The sequence below is a fragment of the Oncorhynchus mykiss genome, chromosome 6 (genome assembly GCF_013265735.2).
Source record: "Oncorhynchus mykiss isolate Arlee chromosome 6, USDA_OmykA_1.1, whole genome shotgun sequence".
In the NCBI taxonomy this organism is placed as follows: Eukaryota; Metazoa; Chordata; class Actinopteri; order Salmoniformes; family Salmonidae; genus Oncorhynchus; species Oncorhynchus mykiss.
The window spans coordinates 44,576,521-44,603,832 of NC_048570.1; the positions used below are offsets into that span (position 1 = coordinate 44,576,521).

Here is a 27,312-nt window from a genome sequence, read left to right on the forward strand (position 1 = left end):
TTTAAGAATAGGTAGACTCATTCACATATGAAGACAATGTTCCATCCTGTCCTCTTCCCTTTCTGATATTCTGCATAGCACCAGGGACATGTGAAATACAAGCCTGACCTCTCCCCTCTCTGGGCCCCAAGTGACTGTTCCCCAGCTGAGGGAAGAAGTGCAACTGCCAACACCAGAGTCCAAAGGGATACATTCAAATAACAAGTATATTACATAAGCATATTATGCAGATAAGACATCTTTATTATCTATGTTACACAACTAATTCTGATTCTTCCGCCACAGAGGTTTCAAGTCTGACACTAAAAAGTGGGGTCTGAATTGGTGACTGGAGGGCTGCCGTTTTCAGGGGGGTGGATCAATTGGGTGGACCAATTTCCACTGTAAGAGTTGGACTAATACAATTTTATTGTATGGTATTGCATGGTATTGTATCGTATTGACATTATTTCAATTAATGTAAAACAAGTTGAATGCAAAATCCCTTTCATTTGAACCATTTATCATTCCAGGCAATACTATAGCTACAATGTCAATTGTACCTCTTCCCTGTTAATTGGTTCTGTATCCTGATAGGCTTGCTCGTTGTGCGGCTGTTTGAACACAGGTGTGGTCCCTCTGACCTAATTATTGAAGGAACTGCTTTTAACAGCAGGTGTGTCATTGTTTGAGAAATCCTTGTGTGTGTAAGGTGAGCCACAGTTTTAGCCATCAGTTACTTGTTTACTTGGTTTATCCTGCCGTTTTACAATTAATTAAGCATTTTGGCACATTTTACTTCTGTCTGTTTTTAATGCCTTTTAAGTGTTAGAGCATAGGCCAGCGCTCTAACAGTATTGTATTAATAATAATAATACAATACATTCTATAGCGCTTTTCATAGAATCGCTAAGCACTTCAAGAACAAAAAAAGATGCAAGCAATATATCATGACAAGTCAACCAATAGAGGCCAAGTCTTTGAAAGCTGCATCCTCCGAAGATGGAAATGGTCAGTTCCTGGCTTGAGCGGAGAGAGCTGGTCAGATGATGGTGATGGAGTCTGCTGATCTTGTCAGAGGCTGATTATTTAAGTCTGTCTATTACCTTTCCCGATGAGCTCCCCTATCTCTAGCTGTTCGAAGGGGATGTCCCACTCCTGGAGAAAGATGGAGGTCTGGCTGGCTTTACGGGGGAAGTTACGGGCTGACAGCAGAGACAGGTTCATCTCCTCAAACTCATCCTCCGAGTACTCCGCCTCATCGTTGCCCTCCTCATTCTGCTCAGGAGAGGAAGAGTGAAACTAATTTCCATCCAGGTCAACAATAAGTGTTTTATAATAATTATTGAATGTGCTGTCCTCTGGCCTCTACTGTATATTAAAATAAAATCAAATTCAATTAAATTGAAACAGTGAAAATGGACAGCCTTGTTGTGGGGTTGCAGAGGATTACCAACAGGAGCGTCAGCATGCCAAACTATAACAGACATGACAAAGGCTACACAGATCTTATTCAGAAAGAAATCATACAATGCCATCAGATGGGGGACTCACGTCTGATGTCGGTTCAACTTCAATCTGTAGTAAAGGGTTTAAAGGGTTCACCTCGATTCTGAAAACAAGAGCAGGGCATGCAGACGGGAATTATGAGCACTTTACATCCCACACGTTAGCATTATACATATGCGCTGAACCGTGTTGAATCATGCATCATTGATTAAACACCATACACTTAGTGAGCCATCCTTTTTGTCCATTTAGCTGCATTTAACCTTTCCTAACCTCTCTGTATCATTACAGATTCACACACAGTATCTGTGTGAGGAGAGACACTGATTGGCAGCTCAGTGTCGTGACGATATGTGTATGGAATTATATGTGGTCCCTGTGGCGCGTGGGGCCCCTGGTAGGGCCTCTGTCTCCTAATGAGAGGATCCAGCCGGGGCCAGAGAGAGGCCCTCATTAAACCAGGGAAGAGGCCATTAAGGCAGGGGAATCAGTCAGCTGCCACTGGGTGCTGGCTAGGCGAGGGAGCGCGTGGAGCTGCACACAGAGAAGACGGGCTTTAATTAAATCATGAGAATGTGTGTTTCATAACCAAGATAATGTATTCACATTTGTCAGAAGGCGGAGAAGGAGAGGGGAACGACAGAGAGGGAGAGAGCAGTGGGGGTGAAAGAGGGGGAGAGAGAGAGAGAGAGAGAGTGTGAGCCCGAGTGAGAGATAGGGAGGAAAAAGAGCAATAGCGAGAGAGACAGAGCGACTGTTGCTGGCGCCACCTTAAACTAATTTCCCCTGTCATATTGACACTGAGACAACACCTGTGTCAGTCACTTAGAAGGTATCAAACACAAGTCATTCAAACAGCCACCTATTTCTATCAGTTTAAAAACCACCAGCAATTGACCATAAAAATTGTCTATGAAAGCTAGAGTTACTGAACGCTACCTTTTAGTTTTGTGATTGATTGAGATTATAATGTAATTAGCTGAAGACTCCAAAGACGTCAATTGAGGAGTGGGATGAGATATCCATGGGAGCGATACTAAAAAGGAATGACCATTTCAATAAGCATATAAATCCACCAATAATTGAAAACAATTGAAAATCGTCTATGAAAGCTAGGTTTAGGTTTAGTTGAACATCTTGGTACATATGCAGTTACTGAAAGCTAAAGTTACTGAGTGCTACCTTGGGTTTAGTTTTGTGATCGATTGAGATTATAATCTAATTAGCTGAGTAGTCCAAAGACATCTCCATCAGTCCTTGTCTCCTCCGTCTGCTTGTTTTCCGCAGCCGTGGTTTTCAAAAAACCAAGCAGAATCCAGTTGGCATCGTAACTCTAGCGTGAAGTGAAGGCTATGCTAACATTAGCCCCAGAGTGTTTGTCTAGCCCTTCATCTCTCATTGAAATTGTCACCAAAACATCTTTGCTCAAATGATTCAAAGTCGCTATCCTCTTTAACCAATGAAGGGACAGAGATAGGCAGACAAGATGTGATATGAGGGTTATCTGAAACAGTCTGTTTTTTTGCCCACACGGACATTACTCTGTGACCGCATCGCTTGACAACATTTCTCAGCACATCATTAAAAAATAACAGTTAGGTTATTTTCTGACCTACTTCACTGGTGAATGGATCCGGAGGTATTTGTCAACAGTTTAACTCCAAAATGGCACTGGAAACAAGACTGACGTTTTACGTATTCCTAACCAATTGTGTTTGCGTTGTTTGTAACTTGTTTTTTTACTTATTTTGTACATAATGTTACTTCTACCATCTCTTATGACCGAAAATAACTTCTGGGCTGCGATTACTCACCACGGACTGGCAGAATCATTTTTTCCTTTAACGAGCCCGACATGAATGATATATACTGCTTTAAAATCGATGACCTAAGCGGAAGATAAACTACCAACGGGACATTCAAAACAGAGTCATGGCTGAACGATGACATTATCAACATACAGCTGGCCGGTTATACCCTGTATCGGCAGGACAGAACAGCGGTAAGACAAGGGGTGGCAGACTATGTATTTTTGTAAATAACAGCTGGTGCACGATATCTAAGGAGGTCTCGAGGTTTTGCTCGCCTGAGGTAGAGTATCTCATGATAAGCTGTAGACCACACTATTTACCTAGAGAGTTTTCATCTGTATTTTTCGTAGCTGTCTACATACCACCACAAACTGATGCTGGCACTAAGACAGCACTGAATGAGCTGTATTTCGCCATAAGCAAACAGGAAAATGCTCACACAGAGCAGCTCAAAGTAGCCGGGTGTCACGCCCTGACCTGAGTATTCTTTGTTTTCTTTATTGTTTTGGTTAGGTCAGGGTGTGACATGGGTGATGTATGTGTTTTTTGCACTGTCTATGGGTTTTGTAGGTTTATGGGGTTGTTTATCATCTAGGTCACATATGTCAGAGTCAAGGCCCGCGGGCCACATCCGGCCCGCAAGAAGGTTTTTTACGGCCCCTGGGATGATCTTGATTTATTATTAGAACCGGCCCGCAGCAAGCCGGCAGCCCGCAGATCTTTTACACGCACCAATACTACATTTCCCACAATGCAAAGGTGACGCACCGAGCAGTAGGCTGCTTCATTTCAATATTTATTGGCACAGCAGTCGTCAGCATCACAGTAAAATTAACTTTCAGATACCCATCAAAAATGGCAAAACGGAAGGTGGATACTGAGAACCGGGGGTTTCAAACAAGGTGGGAGTCGGAGTATATGTTCACGAAGGTAGCTGGAAAACCTGTGTGTCTTCTGTGTGGAGAAAGTGTGGCGGTACTGAAAGAGTATAATCTGAGACGACATTATGAAACGAAACACGCGGACAAAAACAAGAATATGGACATGGAACAAAGGCTACAAAAGGCAGAGGAATTAAAACGAGGCCTCAAATCTCGACAGGCTCTGTTCAAAAAAGCCAAATCACAAGGCCAGGCTGCTGTCAAGGCCAGTTTTATTTTGGCAGAAGAGATCGCTAAATCAGCCCGGCCATTTACGGAGGGGGATTTCATCAAAAACTGCATGATTAAAGTTTGTGACGAAGTTTGCCCAGAAAAAAGGCAACTCTTTTTAAATGTGAGTCTGAGCAGAAACACCATTGCCGAGAGAGTAGACCAGTTGTCCATCAATCTAAAAGAGCAGCTTGTGAAAAAGGGAAAAGATTTTATTGCATATTCCTTGGCTGTGGATGAGAGCACCGACATTTCTGACATTGCCCAGTTGTCAATTTTCATCCGCGGAGTGGACTCCAGCCTAAGCGTGACAGAGGAGTTTTTGGCTTTACGTCCTATGCATGGCACAACTACGGGGCATGATTTGTATGAAGAGGTGTCAAGATGTGTAAATGAGATGGAGCTGCCTTGGGAAAAACTCGTGGGTTTGACAACCGACGGAGCACCTGCGATGTGTGGACACAGGAGCGGACTGGTGGCGAAGATACGGGAAAAGATGCAAGAGGAAAACGCGACAGGTGAGCTGACAGCTTATCATTGTATCATACACCAGGAAGCGTTGTGCGGTAAAGCCTTGAAAATGGAGCATGTAATGAGCATCATCACGCGCACAGTTAACTTTATCAGAGCCAAAGGTTTGAATCACCGCCAGTTCAAGGCATTTCTGACGGAGTTAGAAACGGAGCATGGTGATTTGCCTTATCACACAGAGGTGCGATGGCTAAGCCAGGGAAAGGTGCTTCAAAGATGTTTCGAGCTTCGTGAGGAGATTTGTCTATTCTTGGACAGCAAAGGGAAAGACACAACACAACTCCGAGACGAAATGTTTCTGTGTGAAATGGCTTTTCTGTGTGACATTACGAGTCATCTGAATGCAATAAACTTGCAGCTGCAGGGTCGGGATCGTGTCATCTCTGATATGTACAGTACAGTGAAGGCATTTAAAACCAAACTGACTCTGTGGGAGACGCAGATGCGGAAAGAAAATTTGAGCCACTTTCCCAGCTGCCAGACCATGAAAGAGAAGCTCTCTACCAGTGCGTTCCCGAGCACACAGTTGGCTGATAAAATAGGTATGCTTGCCGCTGACTTTCGACGCCGATTTGCTGACTTTGAAGCACAAAAAAGCAGGTTGGAACTGCTCGGTAACCCATTTGCTGTTGACGTGGAAAGCTCACCACCAAACCTCCAAATGGAGTTGATTGACCTCCAATGCAATGATGCACTGAGGGCAAAATATGCGGCAGTGGGTGCTGCGGAGTTCGCCCGTTTCCTCCCCGGCACAATGCCCCAGCTGCGCATCCAGGCTGCTCAAACGTTGTCTATGTTTGGCAGCACATACCTGTGTGAACAACTGTTTTCTTTGATGAACCTGAACAAAACATCACACAGAAGTCGACTTACTGCTGAACACCTCCACTCAATTCTGAGGATTTCTTCAGCTCAGAGCCTTACCCCGAACATTGATGAACTTGTGGAAAAGATGGGACACCACCAAGTATCACCCTCAACCTCAAACAAGTGAACATTACTGTGCAATCACATATTTAGAGTTTTTACTCAGTTCAAGTTTAAAAGTTAAAATTTAATATTTGTTTTCACTGCATGTTACTTCTCCTTAAACAAAGTGTTGTTTTTGATTAATAGATTTTTGCACTTTATTTTTTTGTATTTCAATCCAATTATATTTTAAAAATATTTCAGTTGAGTGGATGATAGAAAATTGCTATTATTGTTTTTTCTTTGAAGTAAATTTAGCCCACTTTTGCTAAAATAGAAAATATAGTCTACTGATGGTGCCTTGAATACCGGTTTCTTTCATTTAATGTTCATGTTATGGGGATATTTATATAAAGGAAATGTGTCTTTTGTGTCTGTTGAAAATTAAAGATTACTGACAGAGCCATAAGAAAATATTGCTTTATTTATCTGATCATATTGTAATATATTTGTTAGGTTTTCAGTAGGTTCAATTAGGTTCACTAGACTATATGCGTCATTTAAAAATTTTTCAATGAACATTCGAACAGTCCGGCCCTCGTCTTGTAGCTGATTTTTTTATTTGGCCCTCCGTCCATTTGACTTTGACACCCCTGATCTAGGTGTATATATATGTCTATGGTTGCCTAGATTGGTTCTCAATTAGAGGCAGGTGTTTATCGTTGTCTCTGATTGGGAACCATATTTAGGCAGCCATGTTCTTTGGGTATTTGGTGGGTTATTATCTATGTCTGGTTGCCTGTGTCTGCACTAGTTTTATATAGCTTCACGTTCGGTTTGTTGTTTTTGTATAGTTTGTTAAGTGTTCTTCGTCTTCATTAAAAAGTATGTATTCTAATCACGCTGCGCTTTGGTGTCCTCCGTACGACGAACGTGACAGAATAACCCACCATAAAAGGACCAAGCAGTGTGATTGGGAGGAACAGCGCTTAATGGAGAAATGGACCCGGGAGAAGGACGAATGGGTAACAACCTGGGAGGAGATTGAGAGTTGGTCGATCGATCCATGGAGAGTGCCAGAGTCTGCATGGGATTCTTTGGAACAGTGCGAGGAGGGATACAGGAGAATGGAGGAATGGCGAAGATATAGCACGGAAGCCCGAGAGGCAGCCCCAATAAAAAATGTTGCGGGGCACACGAGGAGATTGGCTAAGTCAGGTAGGAGACCTGAGCCAACTCCTTGTGCTTACCGTGGGGAGCGTGTAATTGGTCAGGCACCGTGTTATGCAGAGATGCGCACGGTGTCTAAAGTGCGCTATATTCCAGCTCCTCGCATTGGCCGGGCTAGAATGAGCATCCAGCCAGGACGGGTTGTGTCAGCTTTACACTCCAGACCTCCAGTACGCATCCACAGCCCAGTACGTCCTGTGCCTGCTCCCCGCACTCACCCTGCGTTGCATGTCCCCAGCCCAGTACCACCAGTGCCAACACCACGCACTAGGCTTCCTGTGCGTCTCCAGAGCCCTGTACGCCCTGTTCCTCCTCCCCGCACTCGCCCTGAGGTGCGTGTCTCCAGCCCGGTACCACCAGTGCCGGCACCACGCACCAGGCCACCAGTGCGCCTCCAGGGTCCAGTACTCCCTGTTCCTGCTCCTCGCACTCGCCCTGAGGTACGTGTCCCCAGCCCGGTACCTCCAGTGCCGGCACCACGCACCAGGCCTATAGTGCGACTCGGCAGTCCAGTACGCCCTGTTCCTTCTCCCCGCACTCGCCCTGAGGTGCGTGTCTCCAGCCCGGTACCACCAGTGCCAGCACCACGCACCAGGCTACCAGTGCGCCACCAGGGTCCAATACTCCCTGTTCCTCCTCCCCGCACTCGCCCTGAGGTGCGTGTCCTCGGCCCAGTACCACCAGTGCCGGCACCACACCTACAGTGCGCCTCGCCAGTCCAGAGCGTCCGGCAACAGTACCCAGTCCAGAGCGTCCGGCAACAGTACCCAGTCCTGAGCGTCCGGCAACAGTAACCAGTCCAGAGCGTCCGGCAACAGACCGGAACTTCTTACGACGTGCCGTAGACCGGAACCTCGTACGTTGGACCGCAGACCGGAACCTCCTACGTCGGATCGCAGTCCAGAACCTAACACGACGGATCGCAGTCTGGAACCTACCACGGCGGGTCACAGTCTGGATCCGCCAGAGTCTCCCTCCAGTTCGGAGCCGCCAGAGTCTCCCTCCTGTCCTGAGCCGCCAGAGTCTCCCTCCTGTCCGGAGCCGCCAGAGCTGACAGCCAGCGAGGAGCCGCCAGAGCCGTCAGCCAGCCAGGAGCCACCAGAGCCGTCAACCAGCCAGGAGCCGCCAGAGCCGTCAGCCAGCCAGGAGCAGCCAGAGCCGTCAGCCAGCCAGGAGCTGCCAGAGCTGTCAGCCAACCAGGAGCTGCCGATGCCGCCTGTCACGCCGGCGATGCTGGAATCTCCCTCCTGTCCGGAGCTGCCAGAGTCGCTCCTCAGTCCAGTGACGCCCTCTACGATGATCTTCAGTCCGGGGCCCGCTGCGAGGGTCCCCGCTCCAGGTCCATGTCCTGCACCCGCGCCGCCGCCGTGAAAAAGGCCCACCCGGACCCTCCCCTTTAGATTAGGTTTTGCGGCCAGAGTCCGCACCTTTGTGGGGGGGGGAGTACAGTCACGCCCTGATCTGAGTATTCTTTGTTTTCTTTATTGTTTTGGTTTTGGGGTATTTGGTGGGTTATTATCTATGTCTATGTCTAGTTGCCTGTGTCTGCACTAGTTTTATATAGCTTCACGTTCGGTTTGATGTTTTTGTATAGTTTGTTAACTTCTTGGATATAGGGGGCGCTATTTTAATTTTTGGATGAATAAACGTTCCCGTTTTAAACAAGATATTTTGTCATGAAAATATGCTCGACTATGCATATAATTGACAGCTTTGGAAAGAAAACACTCTGACGTTTCCAAAACTGCAAAGATATTGTCTGTGAGTGCCACAGAACTGATGTTACAGAAAAGACCTAGATAAAAATCCAATCAGGAAGTGCCGCATTTTTTGAAACCGCCTCATGGCAATGACTCCTTATATGGCTGTGAAGGAGCTAGGAGTCAGCTTACGTTTTCAACGTTTTCCCCAAGGTGTCTGCAGCATTGTGACGTATTTGTAGGCATATCATTGGAAGATTGACCATAAGAGACTACATCTACCAGGTGGTCGCTTGGTGTCCTCCGTCGCAATTATTGCGTAATCTCCAGCTGCAGTATTTTTCAGTTTCCTTCTGATGAGAAGGCAACTGCCACCACTGATAGATTATCGAATAGATATGTGAAAAACACCTTGAGGATTGATTCTAAACAACGTTTGCCATGTTTCTGTCGATATTATGGAGCTAATTTGGAAAAAAGTTTGGCGTTGTAAGTGACTGCATTTTCCTGTGTTTTTCTCAGCCAAACGTGATGAACAAAACAGAGCTATTTCGTCTACACAAATAATATTTTTGGAAAAAATGAACATTTGCTATCTAACTAAGACTTTTCTTGTTTTTGTGAAAATGTTGCCTGCTGAATGCTAGGCTTAATGCTATGCTAGGCTATCAATACTCTTACACAAATGCTTGTGTAGCTTTGGTTGAAAAGCATATTTTGAAAATCTGAGATGACAAGTGTTGTTGACAAAAGGCTAAGCTTGTGTTTCAATATATTTATTTCATTTCATTTGCGATTTTCATGAATAGGAAACGTTGCGTTATGGTAATGAGCTTGAGGCTATGATTACGCTCCCGGATACGGGATTGCTCGACGCTAGAGGTTAAGTGTTCTTCGTCTTCATTAAAAAGTATGTATTCTAATCACGCTGCGCTTTGGTCTCCTCTGTACGACGAACGTGACACCAGGAACATTCATGCAGGGAAACTTAAATCCGTCTTACCAAATTTCTATCAGCATGTTAAATGTGCATGCTTTACTCCACACACATGCTTTACTCCACACACAGAGACGCATACAAAGCTCTCCCTTGCCCTCCATTTGGCAAATCTGACCATAATTCTCTCCTCCTGATTCCTGTTTTCAAGCAAAAATTAAAGCAGGAAGCACCAGTGACTATCAATAAAAAAGTGGTCAGATGAAGCAGATGCTAAGCTACAGGACTGTTTTGCTAGCACAGACTAGAATATTTTCTGAGATTCCTCAATAAGTGCATCGATGACGTCGTCCCCACAGTGACCGTATGTACAAACCCAAACCAGAAGCCATGGATTACAGGCAACATCCGCACTGAGCTAAAGGCTAAAGCTGCCGCTTTCAAGTAGTGGGACTCTAACCTGGAAGCTTATAAGAAATCCTGCTATGCCCTCCGACAAACAGGCAAAGCTTCAATACAGGACTAAGATCAATTCGTACTACACCGGCTCTGACGCTCGTCGGATGTGGCAGGACTTGCAAACCATTACAGACTACAAAGGGAAGCAGAGCTACACAGTGACACAAGCCTACCAGACGAGGTAATCTGCTTCTATGCTCGCTTCGAGGAAAATGCATGAGAGCACCAGCTGTTCCCGGAAGACTGTGTGATCACGCTTTCCGTAGCCGATGTGAGTAAGTCCTTTAAACAGATCAACATTCACAAGGCAGCAGGGCCAGACGGATTACCAGGACGTGTACTGCGAGCATGCGCTGACCAACTGACAAGTGTCTTCACTGACATTTTCAACCTCTCCCTGTCCGAGTCTGTAATACTAACATGTTTTAAGCAGACCACCATAGTCCCTGTGCCCAAGAACACTAAGGTAACCTGCCTAAATGACTACCGACCCGTAGCACTCAAGTCTGTAGTCATGAATTGCTTTGAAAGGCTGGTCATTGCTCACATCAACACCATTATCCCAGAAGCCATAGACCCACTCCAATTTGCATACCGCCCTAACAGATCCACAGATGACGCAATCTCTATTGCACTACACCCTGCCCTTTCACACCTGGACAAAAGGAACACCTATGTGAGAATGCTATTCATTGAATACAGCTCAGCGTTCAACACCATAGTGCCCTCAAAGCTCATCAATAAGCTAAGGACCCTGGGATTAAACACCTCCCTCTGCAACTGTATCCTGGACCTCCTGACGGGCCACCCCCAGGTGGTAAGGGTAGGTAACAACATCCGCCATGCTGATCCTAAACACAGGGGCCCCTCAGGGGTGTGTGCTCAGTCCCCTCATGTACTCCCTGTTCATTCATGACTGCACGGCCAGGTATGACTCCAACACCATCATTAAGTTTGCCGATGACACAACAGTGGTAGGCCTGATCACAGACAACGATGACACAGCTTATAGGGAGCAGGTCAGAGACCTGGCCGTGTGGTGCCAGGACAACAACCTCTCCCTCAATGTGATCAAGACAAAGGAGATGATTGTGGACTACAGAAAATAGAGGACTGAGCACGCCCCAGTGCTCATCAACAGGGCTGTAGTGGAGCCGGTTGAGAGCTTCAAGTTCCTTGGTGTCCACATCACCAACAAACTAACATGGTCCAAGACAGTCATGAAGAGTGCACGACAAAACCTATTCCCCCTCAGGAGACAAAAAATTTGGCATGGGTCCTCAAAAAGTTCTAGAGCTCCACCATCGAGAGCATCCGGACTGGTTGCATCACTGCCTGGTATAGAAACTGCTCGGCCGCCGACCGCAAGGAACTACAGAGGGTAGTGCGTATGGCCCAGTACATCACTGGGGCCAAGCTTCCTGCCATCCAGGACCTCTATACCAGGCAGTGTCAGAGGACGGCCCTAAAAATGGTCAAAGACTCCAGCCACCCTAGTCATAGACTGTCCCCCTCCCTCTTTTACACCGCTGCTACTCTCTGTTGTTATCATCTATGCATCGTCACTTTAATAACTCTACCTACATGTACATATTACCTCAACTAACCGGTGCCCCCGAACATTGACTCTGTACCGGTACCCCCCTGTGTATAGTCTCACTATTGTTATTTTACTGCTGCTCTGTAATTACTTGTTACTTTTATTTCTTACTCTTCCTCGTATTTTTTTAAAAACTGCATTGTTGATTAGGGGCTCGTAAGTAAGCATTTCACTGTAAGGTCTTCCTTCACCTGTTGTATTCGGCTCATGTGACTAATACGATTTGATCTAGATTTCTACTCACCCAGGCTCAGACAGGACAGGGTGAAGGATGACCTGGGGTGTTCTGTTAGGAGCCTCTGGTGCTGGGGTCACGTCTGGAGCAGTATACAGTTTATGGTAAATCATAAAATAGCCCTTACACCATGGTAACTACAGTGTAATAATCTATGTATGCAATAACCCTGTAATAATCTACTGAGCTCTGCTGGGGGCTTCAAGAGTCATGCCTGGGGGGTGAGGTCCATGCTAAATCATTACAACAATACAGGGGCTGTAAATGATAAATAATAAGCATTAGGAGTTGTTACTACTCAGGACTTGAGATACATTAGATACTCGTATCTCCTAAATGTTTTATCCCACCCCCATATGATTTCAGTCAAATATCTCTCTAAAACAGTGTTTCTTAATCCTGGTCCTCAGGAACCAAAGGGGTGCACATTTTGGTTGTGTCCCTAGCGCTACACACCCGAATAAAATCATCAAAGCTTGAGAAATGGAATCAGCTGTGTAGTGCTAGGGCCAAAACCAAAATGGACCAGGATTAAGAAACACTGTTTTAAAAGACCCTTCTGCAATGGTCCAGCCAGGAGATGCTCAAGTCTCCACATTAAGGGACCAAAAACTAAGACAGGCTTAGAGAGAAAAAGGCTAAGAGTTTAGAAGCTGTCAAGGAGGAGAGAACATAAGCATCAAATCACAACGTCAAAAAAATCCTCCTCCTCTTCCTTTGGCCTAGTGCAGTGCATTTTGGTTAGGCGTAATGATCAATTAAGAGGCACTTACCTGGGAAGATGAACTGCTGCTTGTATTTGAAGTAAGAAGACGCTGCAGAGAGGGAGAGAGGGAGAATGGGTCTGAGTGGTACAGAGCTGGGTTCATAGAAGGGTTGAAATGGCAATAATGATATTTCTTTCCTAGAGCAGAGATGTAGGACAGACAGCTCTAAAAATCAAAGAGTAGTGGAGTGGCACTACATTTACTACTTCTATCAGATAACATTTCTAAATGCACTTTAAAGACATCCTCCAGTAATTTTTGAAGTTTCCCCAAGTATAAATACAGTAATGTACTGTACACACACTTAAGCATTAAAAAAATGTTTTGAGCAAATGTGTGTTTTTAGACACAACAATAAACTTCAAGTAGTGGGGCATTCAAGAGTTGGTCTGATGGTCTGTTATGATGTCAAACTTAGACCCCTTATTGAGATCAGGAGATCAGGTGTAAAATGGGGTGAAAATGAGACGAGTAGGTTTTAATTTCATCCTGTACCTGTGAAGTTGAACTGTTTCTGTTGCCGTGCTGACTGTGGGGAAGGGTGTAAGGGGGAGGGAGGGGTGGCACTGGAAGGGAGGGGTGGAGCGGGTGAGGAAGGTGTGGAGGAGGTGGTGGAGGAGGGGTTACTGCTGGAGTCTGGCTGGTACGGGACAGGGATGTGATCCTGAGGACAGAGAGAGAGTGAAAAAGAGAGGGATGGAGAGAGAGAGATAGATAAAGGTGGAGGGAAGGGAGAGAGAGAGAGAGAGAGAGAGAGAGAGAGAGAGAGAGGAGAGAGATGAGAGACAGGGAGAGAAAGGTAGAGAGACGAGAGAGAGAGAGAGAGCGAGAGAGTGAGTGAGGGGTAAAAAATAAATTTAAAAAAGAGCGAGTGAGGGAGTCAATTTCAAGGTGTAAAATGAATACAGACCCACAGGTGAAAGTCTCAAAACTGACTGTGAATCCAAAATAATTTCATTTTCCTAGGCTTGTGAGTTTACTTGCTGTTTACATGATAGCTTTTTTGGTGCCCTTCAGTCGAACATTGACAGACAGCTCATCCCCCCTGTGAGTCACACACTCTCTTCTTCTAGAACCCTCAGGCACCTCTCTCCTGTATCCACCTCAGTGCCTGGAGCACAGAATTAAATAAACCAGTACTATAATGCATTTCTATGGCCTAGAGCAGGTAGAACTCTGTCTCTTTTCAGACTTCCTCATTCAAAAGATAACACCTGACAATGCACCTGTCGACTAATTGTGTTGTTATGACACGGGTCTATAGAGATAGTGCTGCTCAAGATAGGATTTAGGGGAGAGATATGCTGGCTTTTCTTTGAGAGATAAAAGCTCTATTACGTTGTAAGGTATAAATAAGAGGCCTTGGTTGCACTCGCTTATTATGGAGCGCTGCTATGCGTGTTCATTAATAGCACCCCCCCCCCCCCCCCACACACACACACACACACACAATCATACACACCATGAACTTTTTGTGGTTGTATTGATGTGGTAGAGTAAGGGAGATCTCATATCAAACTACTTATTATCACAGTGAATAAAAAAAGAGTTCTGTCTTGTTTAAATAAAGACTCAAAGCAATCCAATGGGTTATATTTCATGTGACAGGACATCTGATGAAGACCCAATATGTCACGTCCTGACCGTAGAAAGCCTGTATTTTCTATGGTCGAGTAGGTCAGGGCAGGACTAGGGTTTTTTAGTCTAGTTTATTATTTCTACGTGGGGTTCTAGGTTTAATTTTCTATGTTGGTGTTTGTGTATGATTCCCAATTAGAGGCAGCTGGTAATCGTTGTCTCTAATTGGGGATCATACTTAAGTTGCATTTTTCCACCTGTGGGTTATGGGATATTGTTTGTTTATGTTTAGTTGCCTGTTTGCACTGCATTGTAGTCACGGTTTGTTTATTCTTTATTGTTTTGTTTTTTCTAAGTTTCACTGTCCAATAAATATGTGGAACTCTACGTACGTTGGTCCGTCTACACTAACGAACGTGACACAATAAGACAAATACAATCACAGTGAGATAAAACTATAACTCTCATCCACTAAAAGTTGTCTAAAACGCCATAGTGTGGGTTTCCAAACAAAATACCTCCCTTATGAAGTTATGATGACTTGCAAACTTAATAATGGGGTAGGGGGATTTGCGGAAATCCCAAACAATGTTTGAAGAATTGAAAAGTATCTGTGGGATTGATGAGCTGCTACTTTTGAAGTGTGAAAATGAATTTGTTTTTAAATAATCCAGTTGTCGGTGGTTGGTCCAGTAAAGCTGGTCCGTCTGACTGGACTTCAGGTGATGCACATTTCAAACAGACCAAAAAAAACATTTCAAACAGACCAAAATAACAGATATCAAGACAACAGAGCTCAGATGTGGAAGCACAGAACGGGGGGGGTGCGTGTGTGTGTGTGGGCGCACATACATGTGAGCATGCCTTCATGCGTCTGGTAGTTCCTACCTTGTTGATTTTGTTGGTTTTGGGCAGCGTCTGACTGATGTGCAGGTCTGTGTACCTGAGTGGGTTGTTGATGTCACATGGTACCGATTCAGTCCGTACCAAACGAGCTGGGGATAGACCGAATCAGACAAACAACAAAACACTGAGAGAAAGTCTTTATTTTCTCAAATTTCTGAATGTGAAAATATGACAAACTCTTCTTCTTTGAAGATGGTCCTTTTTTGCTCTCGCAAGGGAACACTTAAGAACACCCTAAGATACTGTAGCTTGCCAACTTCACGTAGCAGAGTCTTGAATCTTAACCTTGCTTTTTTTGAAGGTTCTGTACTAAAACAAAAGAACGGTTCATAAATGGATCATTTTACCTTGATTTCCTTGGTGATCTGTCACACCGGTTGGGTGGAAAAGAGAAAGGTGTAAAGGACATACAGTTAAAGCTCACTTTAGATGACAGAGAATCTTTTTAAATTAGTACTTCAAACAAAAGCACTATCACAGAGAATGAGTAGCCCTTTAAAGTAATACCTCAGTAACATAAGCACTATAACAGAGAATGAGTCGTTTTTTAAAGTAAAGTTTCAATAACAAAAGCACTATAATAGAGAATGATGAGCTTTTAAAATAGTACTTCAATAGCAAAAGCACCTATATTCTAGCAATCCTAATGAGTATACCTAATATGAATATGTTTTGCACTGCGTAATTACAGTAGGGCTATATATGTGTCTCCTAGCTTGAGATGCATGTGCAGTTTGTGTTACTGCTTACGATGAGAATAATACTCATCGTAAGCAGTAACAAAGTTTTGTGCCATGTGTATTAAGAAGTTCTACTGAAAGTAAAATGGTACATAATGTATGCAATCACTGCTTTCAGTCACTTTGGATAAAATAATCAGCTAAATGACATAACATGTATGAATTGAAAGACGAGTGGTGAAATCGTCCTTGAAGTTATTGGACCTGCATATGAAGTCAGTCTTCAGTCCTACAGTAAGCTGCTGGTCCAACAGTCCTTTTACCTTTGAGGGGGTTACTTCCTCCTCCTCTTTGGATGATCAGTAAATGGCAAGGTGGGGCTTCTTTGGTACATTTGTTGTGGCACTTCAGCCTGGTGAAACAACAGAGTAAAACACTCACCAGGGCAGCATCAGAAATGGCATCCTATTCCCTACATATAGGGAATAGGGTGTCACTTCAAATGCAACCCCAGACATCACTGAATCTCTGCTACTCATTTTACAAACAGTTAAAAGAAACCCATTCTTGAACGTTTAATAGTCTGGGTCATTAAGGAAATAAAACGCTGTCTGAGTTCCACCCAATTATTTCCCTTGTGTCAAAAATGTCACATTCAGTTGGTTGTAAAATTGGTTAATTTACTTAAGTAATCTGTTTTAAATGATAATTGCTTGTTCTTTTCAGAGATTTTCCCAAGTATACGGTGACAAATGTCCTTTCCAGAATTCTAATAATAATGTGGATGAACAAATATGGATGACAAGAAAGAGTTTATAGCCTGAGATTTGATTATAACCTTTATAACCAACCAGGAGGATCATTGATTGAGGTTGATGTTTTTTTATTTTTTTATCTTCTGTTAAAGCACACCAAAATAAATCCTTAGAAACATGTTATACACGGCAATACAACGTTTATAATCAGGCAGTAATGTTTTCTGAACACAGAATAGAATAATACAAGGAAGGACCTTACTTGCAGTTTTTACATTTAAGTCCAAACAACATTCCTTTTCCACACACTATGCACGTCTGAGACATCCAATATTTGGTGGAAAACCTGCAAGCACAAGAAGAGAGAGAGGGGAAAAGAGAGAGAGAGAGATCAGAGCACATAAACAAAACAAAACATCTCTTCCACCTGTTTGTTCATGCATAAACGAGTGCAAACAAAAGCCACCAGGTGTGAATCACTGCAGAAAAACATCACAGATTGCTTGTGACCTTTTGGATTATCATTCCCATTCGCCTTGTGATGACAAATGGCTTTTGTCATAGAATGCCTCACATTCACAAGTCACATAAAAAAATATGATATTATTATTATTTCTTTGGCAGGTTGATGTTTCCATAACATAAGAAAGATGGACACCGATAGGGCTAATCTTTCCCCACCGCGCAACAATTTGAGCTCCAATCTCCAATGCACCTTGATTCAATTTGGGGGCCCCCACTCCTTTCAATATTCTGCACCAATGTTCAGTTTGTGGCTGTGATGTCTGTGAATAAAGGCTGTGACAGAGGCCATTCTGCTACATCAACACAGTAACACAGCAATCAGTCACAGAGATGAAGATGGAGCCCAGCAGAGCCCGTGGCACAGCGTTCAGAGCAAGACTACAGTGTGTCTCAATTGTCTTGAATGATAAAAAGCAATTCCCTACTTTGGGGTTGGATGAAGTATCTGAGTGCCCAATTTCAGAAAAACTCTGGGTTTATTTTCTGATAGATCTGACGTCTGGGTACCAGCAGCGGGCTGGTTGGAGTAATGGAATAGGAATGGGTTGACAGAATCCAAATCTCTTCATTAGGAACCTTCGTATTGTCTCGTATTGTGCTAAACAGAATCAGGGAGGGCACAATTCAATCTGGCATCCCGCTCTAATTTTGGTGATCGGGGCCTAAATGATACATTGCTTTGGCAGGCGTACATACGTTACCGTTAGACTGACATTAAAGGTGAGATATGATTTGACAGATAGATCTTTTTCATTCCCAGGGAGATGTTGCTATAGCCAGTAGTTTATTGCATTGCTATGATTTACTTACGAATAATAACCTGTGCTTAGAGCAATATCTTTGAAGATACATCGAGGCACAAATAGAGATCTATGACAATCACCATGTCAGAAAGAGTATAAAGAGAAATAAAGTTGTCCATCTCCCTAGAAACTAGCATTTGTCCTTTTAATAACAGCTTGAGATTTAATGCCAATATAAATTACATTTGCGCTCGTCCCTGGCTGATGATGCATTAAGACGTGTGTGCACAACCACTGTCTTTCCTCGTCATTAACATTCAGCAGTGAGCTAACACCCACGTACTTCTGAGGCTGAGAGAAAGGGGGGGAGGGGGAGGTGGAGAAAGACAGCGAATAAGAGAGAGAGGAGAGACAGAAACAGAGAGAGAGAGGAGAGAGAAAGTCGGTAGGTTGGAAGATTCCCATGACCAATTGCGGAGGTGTACTGTTTAATTTGGAGATTAGTGACATTTGGGATTCATCAGATTTTCAAACAGGAATAGAACAGGGAGAGGAGTTATGCTAGTGCCCCCTTAAATTGGACCGACATTCTGTCTGTCTCTGGTAGAGGAAGACACACATTAAGACACACACACACAAATTAATGCCTGATCACACTCATACCTTCATTCAAGTGTGTACACACACACACACACACACACACACACACACACACACACACACACACACACACACACACACACACGTTACCTGTGTTTTATGGAGTTTCCCAGGTCTCTCCGAGGGATCTGTGGGGACCAGCGAGGCACTGACAGAGTGTCTGAAGGAAGAGAGGGAGAAAGAGGGATGGATGGATGAATGTAGGGATGGATGGATGTATAAGAACATAGGCATTATTAGATATTTAACCAGTGACACAAAAGGGTTGATTGAATCAACAATGCATTGCAGCCAAATGCATTCTTGTCATTGGACAGTGGAGGGTAGGCCTAAATATTAACACGTGCAGTGGTATTGAATAGTTCCCTGCTGGTAACCACTGATTGTGATTGGGCTAAATCAAACACTGATTTGTGCACTGCATGTCATTTCAGCGTATTAATAGATTTGTACCAACTGCTCAGATGTGTCTTTGGCCTTTACTGCAATCAATCATAATTACCTATTTTGACTAAAACTTCCTGACATTCAAAAACAATAAAGTGACAAATATCTGATCTACGTTAAAAGTCGTGGGTTTGAATGATTCACTCATGGTTATTTATAGAAGTTTTATTCTTTATTCTAATCATCCTTATATCATAGAGATTGAATGTAATCAGCATTTGTATGTCTCTGTGTCCATTTTGAAGGATGTTAGGGGTAGTTTCATAAGCCAATGCTAACTAGCGTTAGCGCAATGACTGGAAGTCTGTGGGTACAGTATCTACTAGCATGCTAGCAGATACCGATAGACTTCCAGTCATTGCACTAACGCTTGTTAGCAATTGAAGAGGACTGGCCACCCCACATAGCCTGGTTCCTCTCTAGGTTTCTTCCTAGGTTTTGGCCTTTCTAGGGAGTTTTTCCTAGCCACCGTGCTTATACACCTGCATTGCTTGCTGTTTGGGGTTTTAGGCTGGGTTTCTGTACAGCACTTTGAGATATCAGCTGATGTACGAAGGGCTATATAAATAAATTTGATTTGATTTTGATTTGAATTGCGCTCACGCTAGTTAGCAACCTCCGTCAAACTGCACGTGGATACATAAAAATGGTATCCATGAGTTAATCTGACTCTGGAGAAGTCGATAAAGGGCCTTATTACCAAAATCCCTAAGTAACCTGACCTACCCCCGCTATATAGACACACATGTATATATAGACAATAATAGGTGTTAATGATATCGTCCATATAAAAAGCTTTTGTGTGTTTGCAGATGTTCCATTGTGAGGGTATGCACAGAGGGACCCTCTTACTTCAAAAGGTATTTCCAACATAGAACCTTTGGTAGGTCCATTAGTGAACACATTAATAGCAGCAACGGTAGCAGTAGCATCTAATACATTATGCACCTCTCAATGCACTGTGTGCCACTACTCAGCCCCAGTCCACCCACATGCAGTACAGCTATAGTGAGGAGTGTGGATAGAGTATCTGTGTATTGTATTTCTGTGTGTGTGTGTGTGTGTGTGTGTGTGTGTGTGTGTGTGTGTGTGTGTGTGTGTGTGTGTGTGTGTGTGTGTGTCAGTGGAGGCTCCGCAGAGGAGGAAGGGGAGGACCATGCTCCTCAGTGAATTACATTTTTTTTATTGTGAAACATTAAAAACCTTCCTTTTCAGATAAAACTATACTATATATTCACGTCACCAAATAATTGATTAAAACACTGTTGTGCAATGAACGTCTACAGTAGCTTCAGCAGCACTATGTAGGATAGCACTATGTTGTAGCCGGAGGACAGCTAGCTTCTGTCCTCCTCTGGGTACATTGACTTCTATACAAAACCAGGGAGGATCATGGTTCTTGCACAGTAATTATGACAACTTCCGGAGCACGTCTTCCAACCTATCAGAGCTCTTGCAGCATGAACTGACATGTTGTCCACCCAATCAAAAGATCAGATAATGAATCTAGTACTGAAAGCATAAGCTACAGGTAACACTGCATAAAATGTGTTGAGTAGTTGACTCAGAGAGAAAGACAATTCTTCCAAAATGAAGGAGAGAGAGACACAGCTAGAGAGAGACACAGCTATATTTGGTTGTATTTTTTGTACTTTCATCTAGCTAGCAATGCAGCTATCTAGTTTAGCCTACTCAAACACCCTGCTGAAACAGAGAGGGATGCTACAGTATATTAGCTAGCTGGCTATGGCTATCCAACATGGTAGCTCTTCAAAGTCAAAGTAAGCTTTTGGTTTTAGAAATATATTGCCAACGGGGCCCGCCGGTGTAACTGCTAAACCACTTTCTGACTGTACAATGTACTGCATGATTATAGCGGGTTTACGCGTTAGTATTTATGTTGACTATGACTTGACAACAATGTAGGCCGTGTGTATCAAATCAAATCAAATTGTACAAATTCAGGTTAGTGGTCATGATATGAAGATTTGGCTTGGTCAAAGACAGCTGATGTGTTGTGCACTGAAGTCCAAGCGAAGGGAAGAGGTGAGAGGAGGAGAGTGTGTAGATACTGTAGTTGCTAGAAGGAATTATCTATACAATGAGCAAAGTCACATTGTGTTCTGGATGGGAATGCTTCAACAATGAGAGAGAGAGAGAGAAAGAGAGAGAAAGAGAGAGAGAGAGAGAGAGAGAGAGAGAGAGAGAGAGAGAGAGAGAGAATTAGACCCAACCAAATCATGAGAAAACAAAAAGATAATTACTTGACACATTGGAAAGAATTAACAAAAAAAACAGAGCAAACTAGAATGCTATTTGGCCTTAAACAGGGAGTACACAGCGGCAGAATACTTGACCACTGTGACTGACCCAAAATTAAAGAAAGCTTTGACTATGTACAGACTCAGTGAGCATAGCCTTGCTATTGAGAAAGGCCGCCGTAGGCAGACATGGCTCTCAAGAGAAGACAGGCTATGTGCTCACTGCCCACAAAATGAGGTAGAAATTGAGCTGCACTTCCTAAACCTCCTGCCCAATGTATGACCATATTAGAGAGATATATTTCCCTCAGATTACACAGATCCACAAAGAATTCGAAAACAAATCCAATTTTGAAAAACTCCCAAATCTACTGGGTGAAATCCCACAGTGTGCCATCACAGCAGCAAGATTTGTGACCTGTTGCCACGAGAAAAGGGCAACCAGTGAAGAACAAACACCATTGTAAATACAACCCATATTTATGCTTATTTATTTTATCTTGTGTCCTTTAACCATTTGTACATTGTTAAAACACTGTATATATATAATATGACATTTGTAATGTCTTTATTGTTTTGAAACTTCTGTATGTGTAATGTTTACTGTTAATTTTTATTGTTTATTTCACTTTATATATTCACTTTATATATTATCTACCTCACTTGCTTTGGCAATGTTAACACGTTTCCCATGCCAATAAAGCCCTTGAATTGAATTGAATTGAGAGAGAGAGAGAGATATTTATAAAATAGCTTCATAGACCGAGTCAAAGTGGAAAGTATATAGAGTACTGGTAAGATAATGGTAAGACAATTATCCCTACATACTGAATAATGCTTTTAGCTTAAATGTACAGTATGATCTATCCCCTGTCCAGAAAAACTGTTCTTTGGAACTACTTTTTTGGAACTACTTTCTTTGGAACTACTGTATCACTGTGTTCAATGTTTTATACACAGTGTACAAAATATTAGGAACAACTTCCTAATATTGAGTTTTGCCCTCAGAACAGCCTCAATTTGTCAGGGAATGGACTGTCCTTTGGGTGGTGGACCATCATTCTTGATACACACGGGAAACTGTTGAGCTTGAAAAACCCAGCAGCGTTGGAGTTCTTGACACAAACTGGTGCACCTGGAACCTACTACTATACCCTGTTCAAAGGCACTTCAATATTTTGTCTTGCCCATTCACACTCTGAATGGCACACACACAATCCATGTCTCAATTGTCTAAAACAGTACCCCTAGGGGTACACGCAATGCCTTTGGGGGCACGCCAAATAAAAATGTGATTCAGATTTTAAAATAATAATAATAATAATTCTTCCATTTTCAAACAGTCCATTTATATTTTCTAACAGTATACATTTGAGTTTTTTTTCTCGCCTGAGTAGCCTCGTTTCATTGCCAAAAATCAAATGAAACCATCTAGTGTTTAGCAAAATAACAACACAATGTCAAATACAGGTAGCCTTGTCAAATAGTTAACATCCAATCACATTAACCGTTACTCTCTCGTGGGAATTCCACTAACAGTCCGTATGTAGCCAAACGTAGCTACTGTTCATTCCGTTTGCACGAAAATCGAATCAAATGTTATTGTTCACATACACATGGTTAGCAGATGTTAATGCGAGTGTAGCAAAATACTTGTGCTTCTAGTTCCGACAATACAGTAATATCTAACAAGTAATCTAATAAATTCACAACAACTACATTATACACACAAATGTATAGGGATGAATAAGACTATGTGCATATAAACATATGGATGAGCGATGGCCGTGCGGCATTGGCAAGGTGCAGTAGATGGTATAGAATAGAATACAGTATATACATCTGAGATGAGTAGTGTAGGATATGTACACATTATTAAAGTGGCGTTATTTAAAGTGACAAGTGATACCTTATGTAAGTCCATTTATCATCAGTAATTCTACATTTGCTGTTAGCCCAGCTTGCATGGACACTGACAGTTGTGAATCTGATGCAGCCGAAGAGCTACAACGCCCTTACTCGGGAAAGCACCGAACAACAGACAAGGACATGAACCATCTCAGAGGCGCAAATATGATGAGAACGACATTGATTTGGGTTTAATTATCTTGGGAGTAGTGCCTTTTCTTCAGCCAGTGTGTTAGATGTGCAAAAGTACTAGCTCACAACTCGATGAAACCTTCACTCTTGCGCAGACGTTTAAAAACAAAACATGCCAATTTGAAAAATAAGCCACGGGAGGTTTTTTTTTTGCGAGGATTAAGACGACTTTCGAGTAGCACGACATGTATAAAAGCAACAGATACCATTAATAAGAAGGGGCTAGAAGCATCTTATATGGTGAGCTGCCGAGTTTCACGACGCTAACATTGTTTCACGATGCATCAGTGACACGGCAGGAGATGTTTGAAACAATTACTGCTTCGCATACAAGCCAGTGAATTCTATGCGCTACAGCTGGATGAGTCAACAGACGTGGCGGGCCTGGCACAGCTCCTGGTACATGTCCGTTATGTTTATGGGAGGTCAATTAAGGACGACATCCTCTTCTGCAAACCACTGGAAACCAGGACAACGGGAGAGGATATTTTTTAAAGTACTGGACAGTTTTTTGACATCAAATGGACTTTGGTGGTGAAGATGTGTTGGTATTTGTACTGATTGCGCAAAAGTCTTTCAACAAGGCCATTTCTAAGTGACCCCCAAACTTTTGAACGGTAGTGTACATTACCTATGACCTGACCTTTAGGTCTAAAATCACCACTCACATTCCTGAGCAAACAAAATCCAACGCTAACAACTACTAGTCCCCGCCACCCCATCCCTGGGTCTTGTGACTCTGTGTCTGTGGTTCACAGTCCAATACATCACTCAATTACACTCAGCCTGATAATGTAATAGAGAACGGTAACTGATATATCTGCTTATTGTTCTGTCTGTTTACACTAACAGCCTCATAACACAAGAGCAACCATCAGATGATGTTGACTTCTCTGTGACCTGCCAGTTGTTTCTCACACAGTCCTGAAACCTCCTGAAAGTCCTGAAACCTCTGTACGATGGTACAGTATATTAGCCTGACCTGATTGACCTTTGTGAGTGCACCTCAGCATGTGCGCAAGCACACACACACGCAAATACACACACTGCTAAATATATGTGTGCGACCACTAACATTTGATTTGATTTGACACAGACACACAGACACACAGAACCGGAGGTCTGAGTAACCCAAAGGCGCCAGACTACAGTGTCCTCCTCCATCCGTTTCTGTTTAATAAGGATGGAGACATATTCTTCATCCCCCTCCACTCATCCCTCTATCCCTTCATCCCCCTTTCCCCCTCCACTCGCTATCCTCTATCCTCTAATGACATAACAAACAACCGAATAACAACAGCACAGGAAGGGAGAGAGTAGAGACATGGACATGGAGGATATTAAACCATTTCTGCCAAAAATACATATCTAGTGCCTTTTTAATGACAGGCACGGTAAAAGGTGGCATGGTAAAAGGTGGCTCGGTAAAAGGTGGCTCGGTAAAAGGTGGCACGGTAAAAGGTGGCACGGTAAAAGGTGGCACGGTAAAAGGTGGCACGGTAAAAGGTGGCTCGGTAAAAGGTGGCTCGGTAAAAGGTGGCACGGTAAAAGGTGGCACGGTGAAAGGTGGCACGGTAAAAGGTGGCACGGTAAAAGGTGGCACGGTAAAAGGTGGCATGGTAAAAGGTGGCACGGTAAAAGGTGGCACGGTGAAAGGTGGCACGTTAAAAAGGTGGCACGGTAAAAGGTGGCACGGGAAAAAGGTGGCACGGTAAAAGCTGGCACGATAAAAGGTGGCACGGTAACAGGTGGCACGGTAACAGGTGGCACGGTAAAAGGTGGCATGGTAAAAGGTGGCATGGTAAAAGGTGGCAAAAGACATGGACATGGACTGGACTTATACTTCATACAGCATGATGCCTACAGGTGTATATATATGACTATATATAGCTGGTTGAGAGAATGCCAAGAGTGTGCAAGGCTGTCATCAAGGCAAAGGGTGGCTAATTGATCATTTGTTCATTTGTTTAACACTTTTTTTGGTTACTACATGATTCCACATGTGTTACTTCATAGTTTTGATGTCTTCACTATTATTCTACAATGTAGAAAATAGTAAAAAAATAAAGAAAAACCCCTTGAATGAGTATGTGTTCTACATTTTTTGGACTGGTACTGTATATACGTATATATGAAACACAAAGAGTGGTGAAATGTAACTGTCATTTTTGCGGTGTGAAATAAACTCTGTTGACTCGAGACAAAGAGCCTTGTTGCCAACGCTGTTTCCATGACAAACACAACGCGTGGGTTCAAACTTTTCAACAGAATATCATTCTGCTGTCATCTTTGATCTGCTGTCATCTTTGATGAAGAGAACCCCCCTCCCTCTCCTCACCTATCCCCAAGTGCCATCTTGCTTTTCCGTTGTTACACATCATGACGATGGTCATTAGAAACTATTATCATGGATGTGAAACAAATATCCACACCACCACTTTTTCCCGTAAGTGTTTTGCTCTGAAACACTTACGAAAAACCAATGAAACATGGCAACGAGAGAGGGACTGCAGTAGGACATACCCTGCCTGAACCGGATGGCACAGACCAGTCTCTCATTTGGACAATTCAGAATGGAGAGAAGCAGTGAGACAAATGTTTTCTGTGGCAAGCTGAACAGGGGAGAAGCCAGCCATAGAAATAGAATGCCTAGTAGGAGCTGGTGAGCAGCAACATGTGAAGGCACATTTTCTCTTGCGCCGATCCAGGGCGAACAATTTACTTTTAATTCTTGACCAACACCTCCCCCACCGTGTTCATTTTGTAACATTTAATCTGGAATCGAACCCAAATTACTAATCAACTAGTCAAGTAGACCAAATAGGGAATTCATATCTTGATTAGAGATGTGCCTCCACCACGCTGCCCCCAAAAAAATGACAGTTATTCATCCAGAAACTTAACGTTATGAACAATGATGGTATGTTCACTACCGTTCAAAAGTTTGGGGTCACTTAGAAATGTCCATGTTTTTGAAAGAAAAGCACATTTTTTGTCCATTAAAATAACGTCAAATTGGTCAGAAATACAGTGTAGACATTGTTAATGTTGCAAATGACTATGTTCCAATGGCACGTTGTGTTCGCTAATCCAAGTTGATCATTTTAAAAGGCTAATTGATCATTAGAAAACCCTGTTGCAATTATGTTAGCACAGCTGAAAACTGTTGTCCTGATTAAAGAAGCAATTCAACTGGCCTTCTTTAGACATGTTACATACAAGTTTATATTCCCAAAGGACCATGTGTATTATTCTTTACTATGTGACTGGTTGGTGTGGTGGAATTTTTGTAATCAAAAGGAGAGACTTTTAGATTTCTTCAAAACAATCAAACTTTATTATTTAATTACTGCAGTAATCACTGAGAACTCAACGAGCTGGTTTGAGCCACAGCATTTTATAGCAAAGTCCATCCTCCTTCAGTCTACATGACAAACAACAGATAAATGGAATGGGTCACAAGGTTAAGGTTTGTATGAAAGATACTTAGAATTCACAGCAGACAGTATCTGCTGTAAAATCAGTTCTCATTGTGTAGACTCCAATTTTTGGCCCTGAAGTCATCTCTCCGTTATATCTTATATAACAGAAACATTACTTTTGTTATTTAACCAGGCAAGTCAGTTAAGAACAAATTCTTATTTACAACGATGACCTAGGAACATTGGGTTAACTGCCTTGTTCAGGGATAGAACAACAGATTTTTTTATTTGTCAGTTCGGGGATTTGATCTAGCAACCTTTTGGTTACCAGCCCAACACACTAACCACTAGGCTACCTGCCACCCCATTAACTCATGCTCTGGAATGCGGTATCACCCAAAGACATCGTAAATTTTC

The 27,312-nt window shown here is 43.0% G+C and overlaps 1 protein-coding gene across 1 annotated transcript in view; it reads right to left on the reverse strand.

Moving 5' to 3' along the window:
- Positions 1-16,098, reverse strand: part of LOC110526017 (kinase suppressor of Ras 2) — a 56,610-nt gene extending 40,512 nt beyond the window's left edge. The window contains exons 1-8 of the mRNA XM_036981750.1: positions 16,053-16,098; positions 15,650-15,721; positions 15,285-15,391; positions 13,314-13,482; positions 12,825-12,866; positions 12,061-12,133; positions 1,534-1,591; positions 1,086-1,257 (exon numbers count right to left, since the gene is read on the reverse strand). Coding sequence (XP_036837645.1) covers positions 1,086-1,257; positions 1,534-1,591; positions 12,061-12,133; positions 12,825-12,866; positions 13,314-13,482; positions 15,285-15,391; positions 15,650-15,721; positions 16,053-16,098 — 739 coding nt within the window. The remainder of the gene's footprint in view (positions 1-1,085; positions 1,258-1,533; positions 1,592-12,060; positions 12,134-12,824; positions 12,867-13,313; positions 13,483-15,284; positions 15,392-15,649; positions 15,722-16,052) is intronic.
- Positions 16,099-27,312: the final 11,214 nt, after the last annotated feature.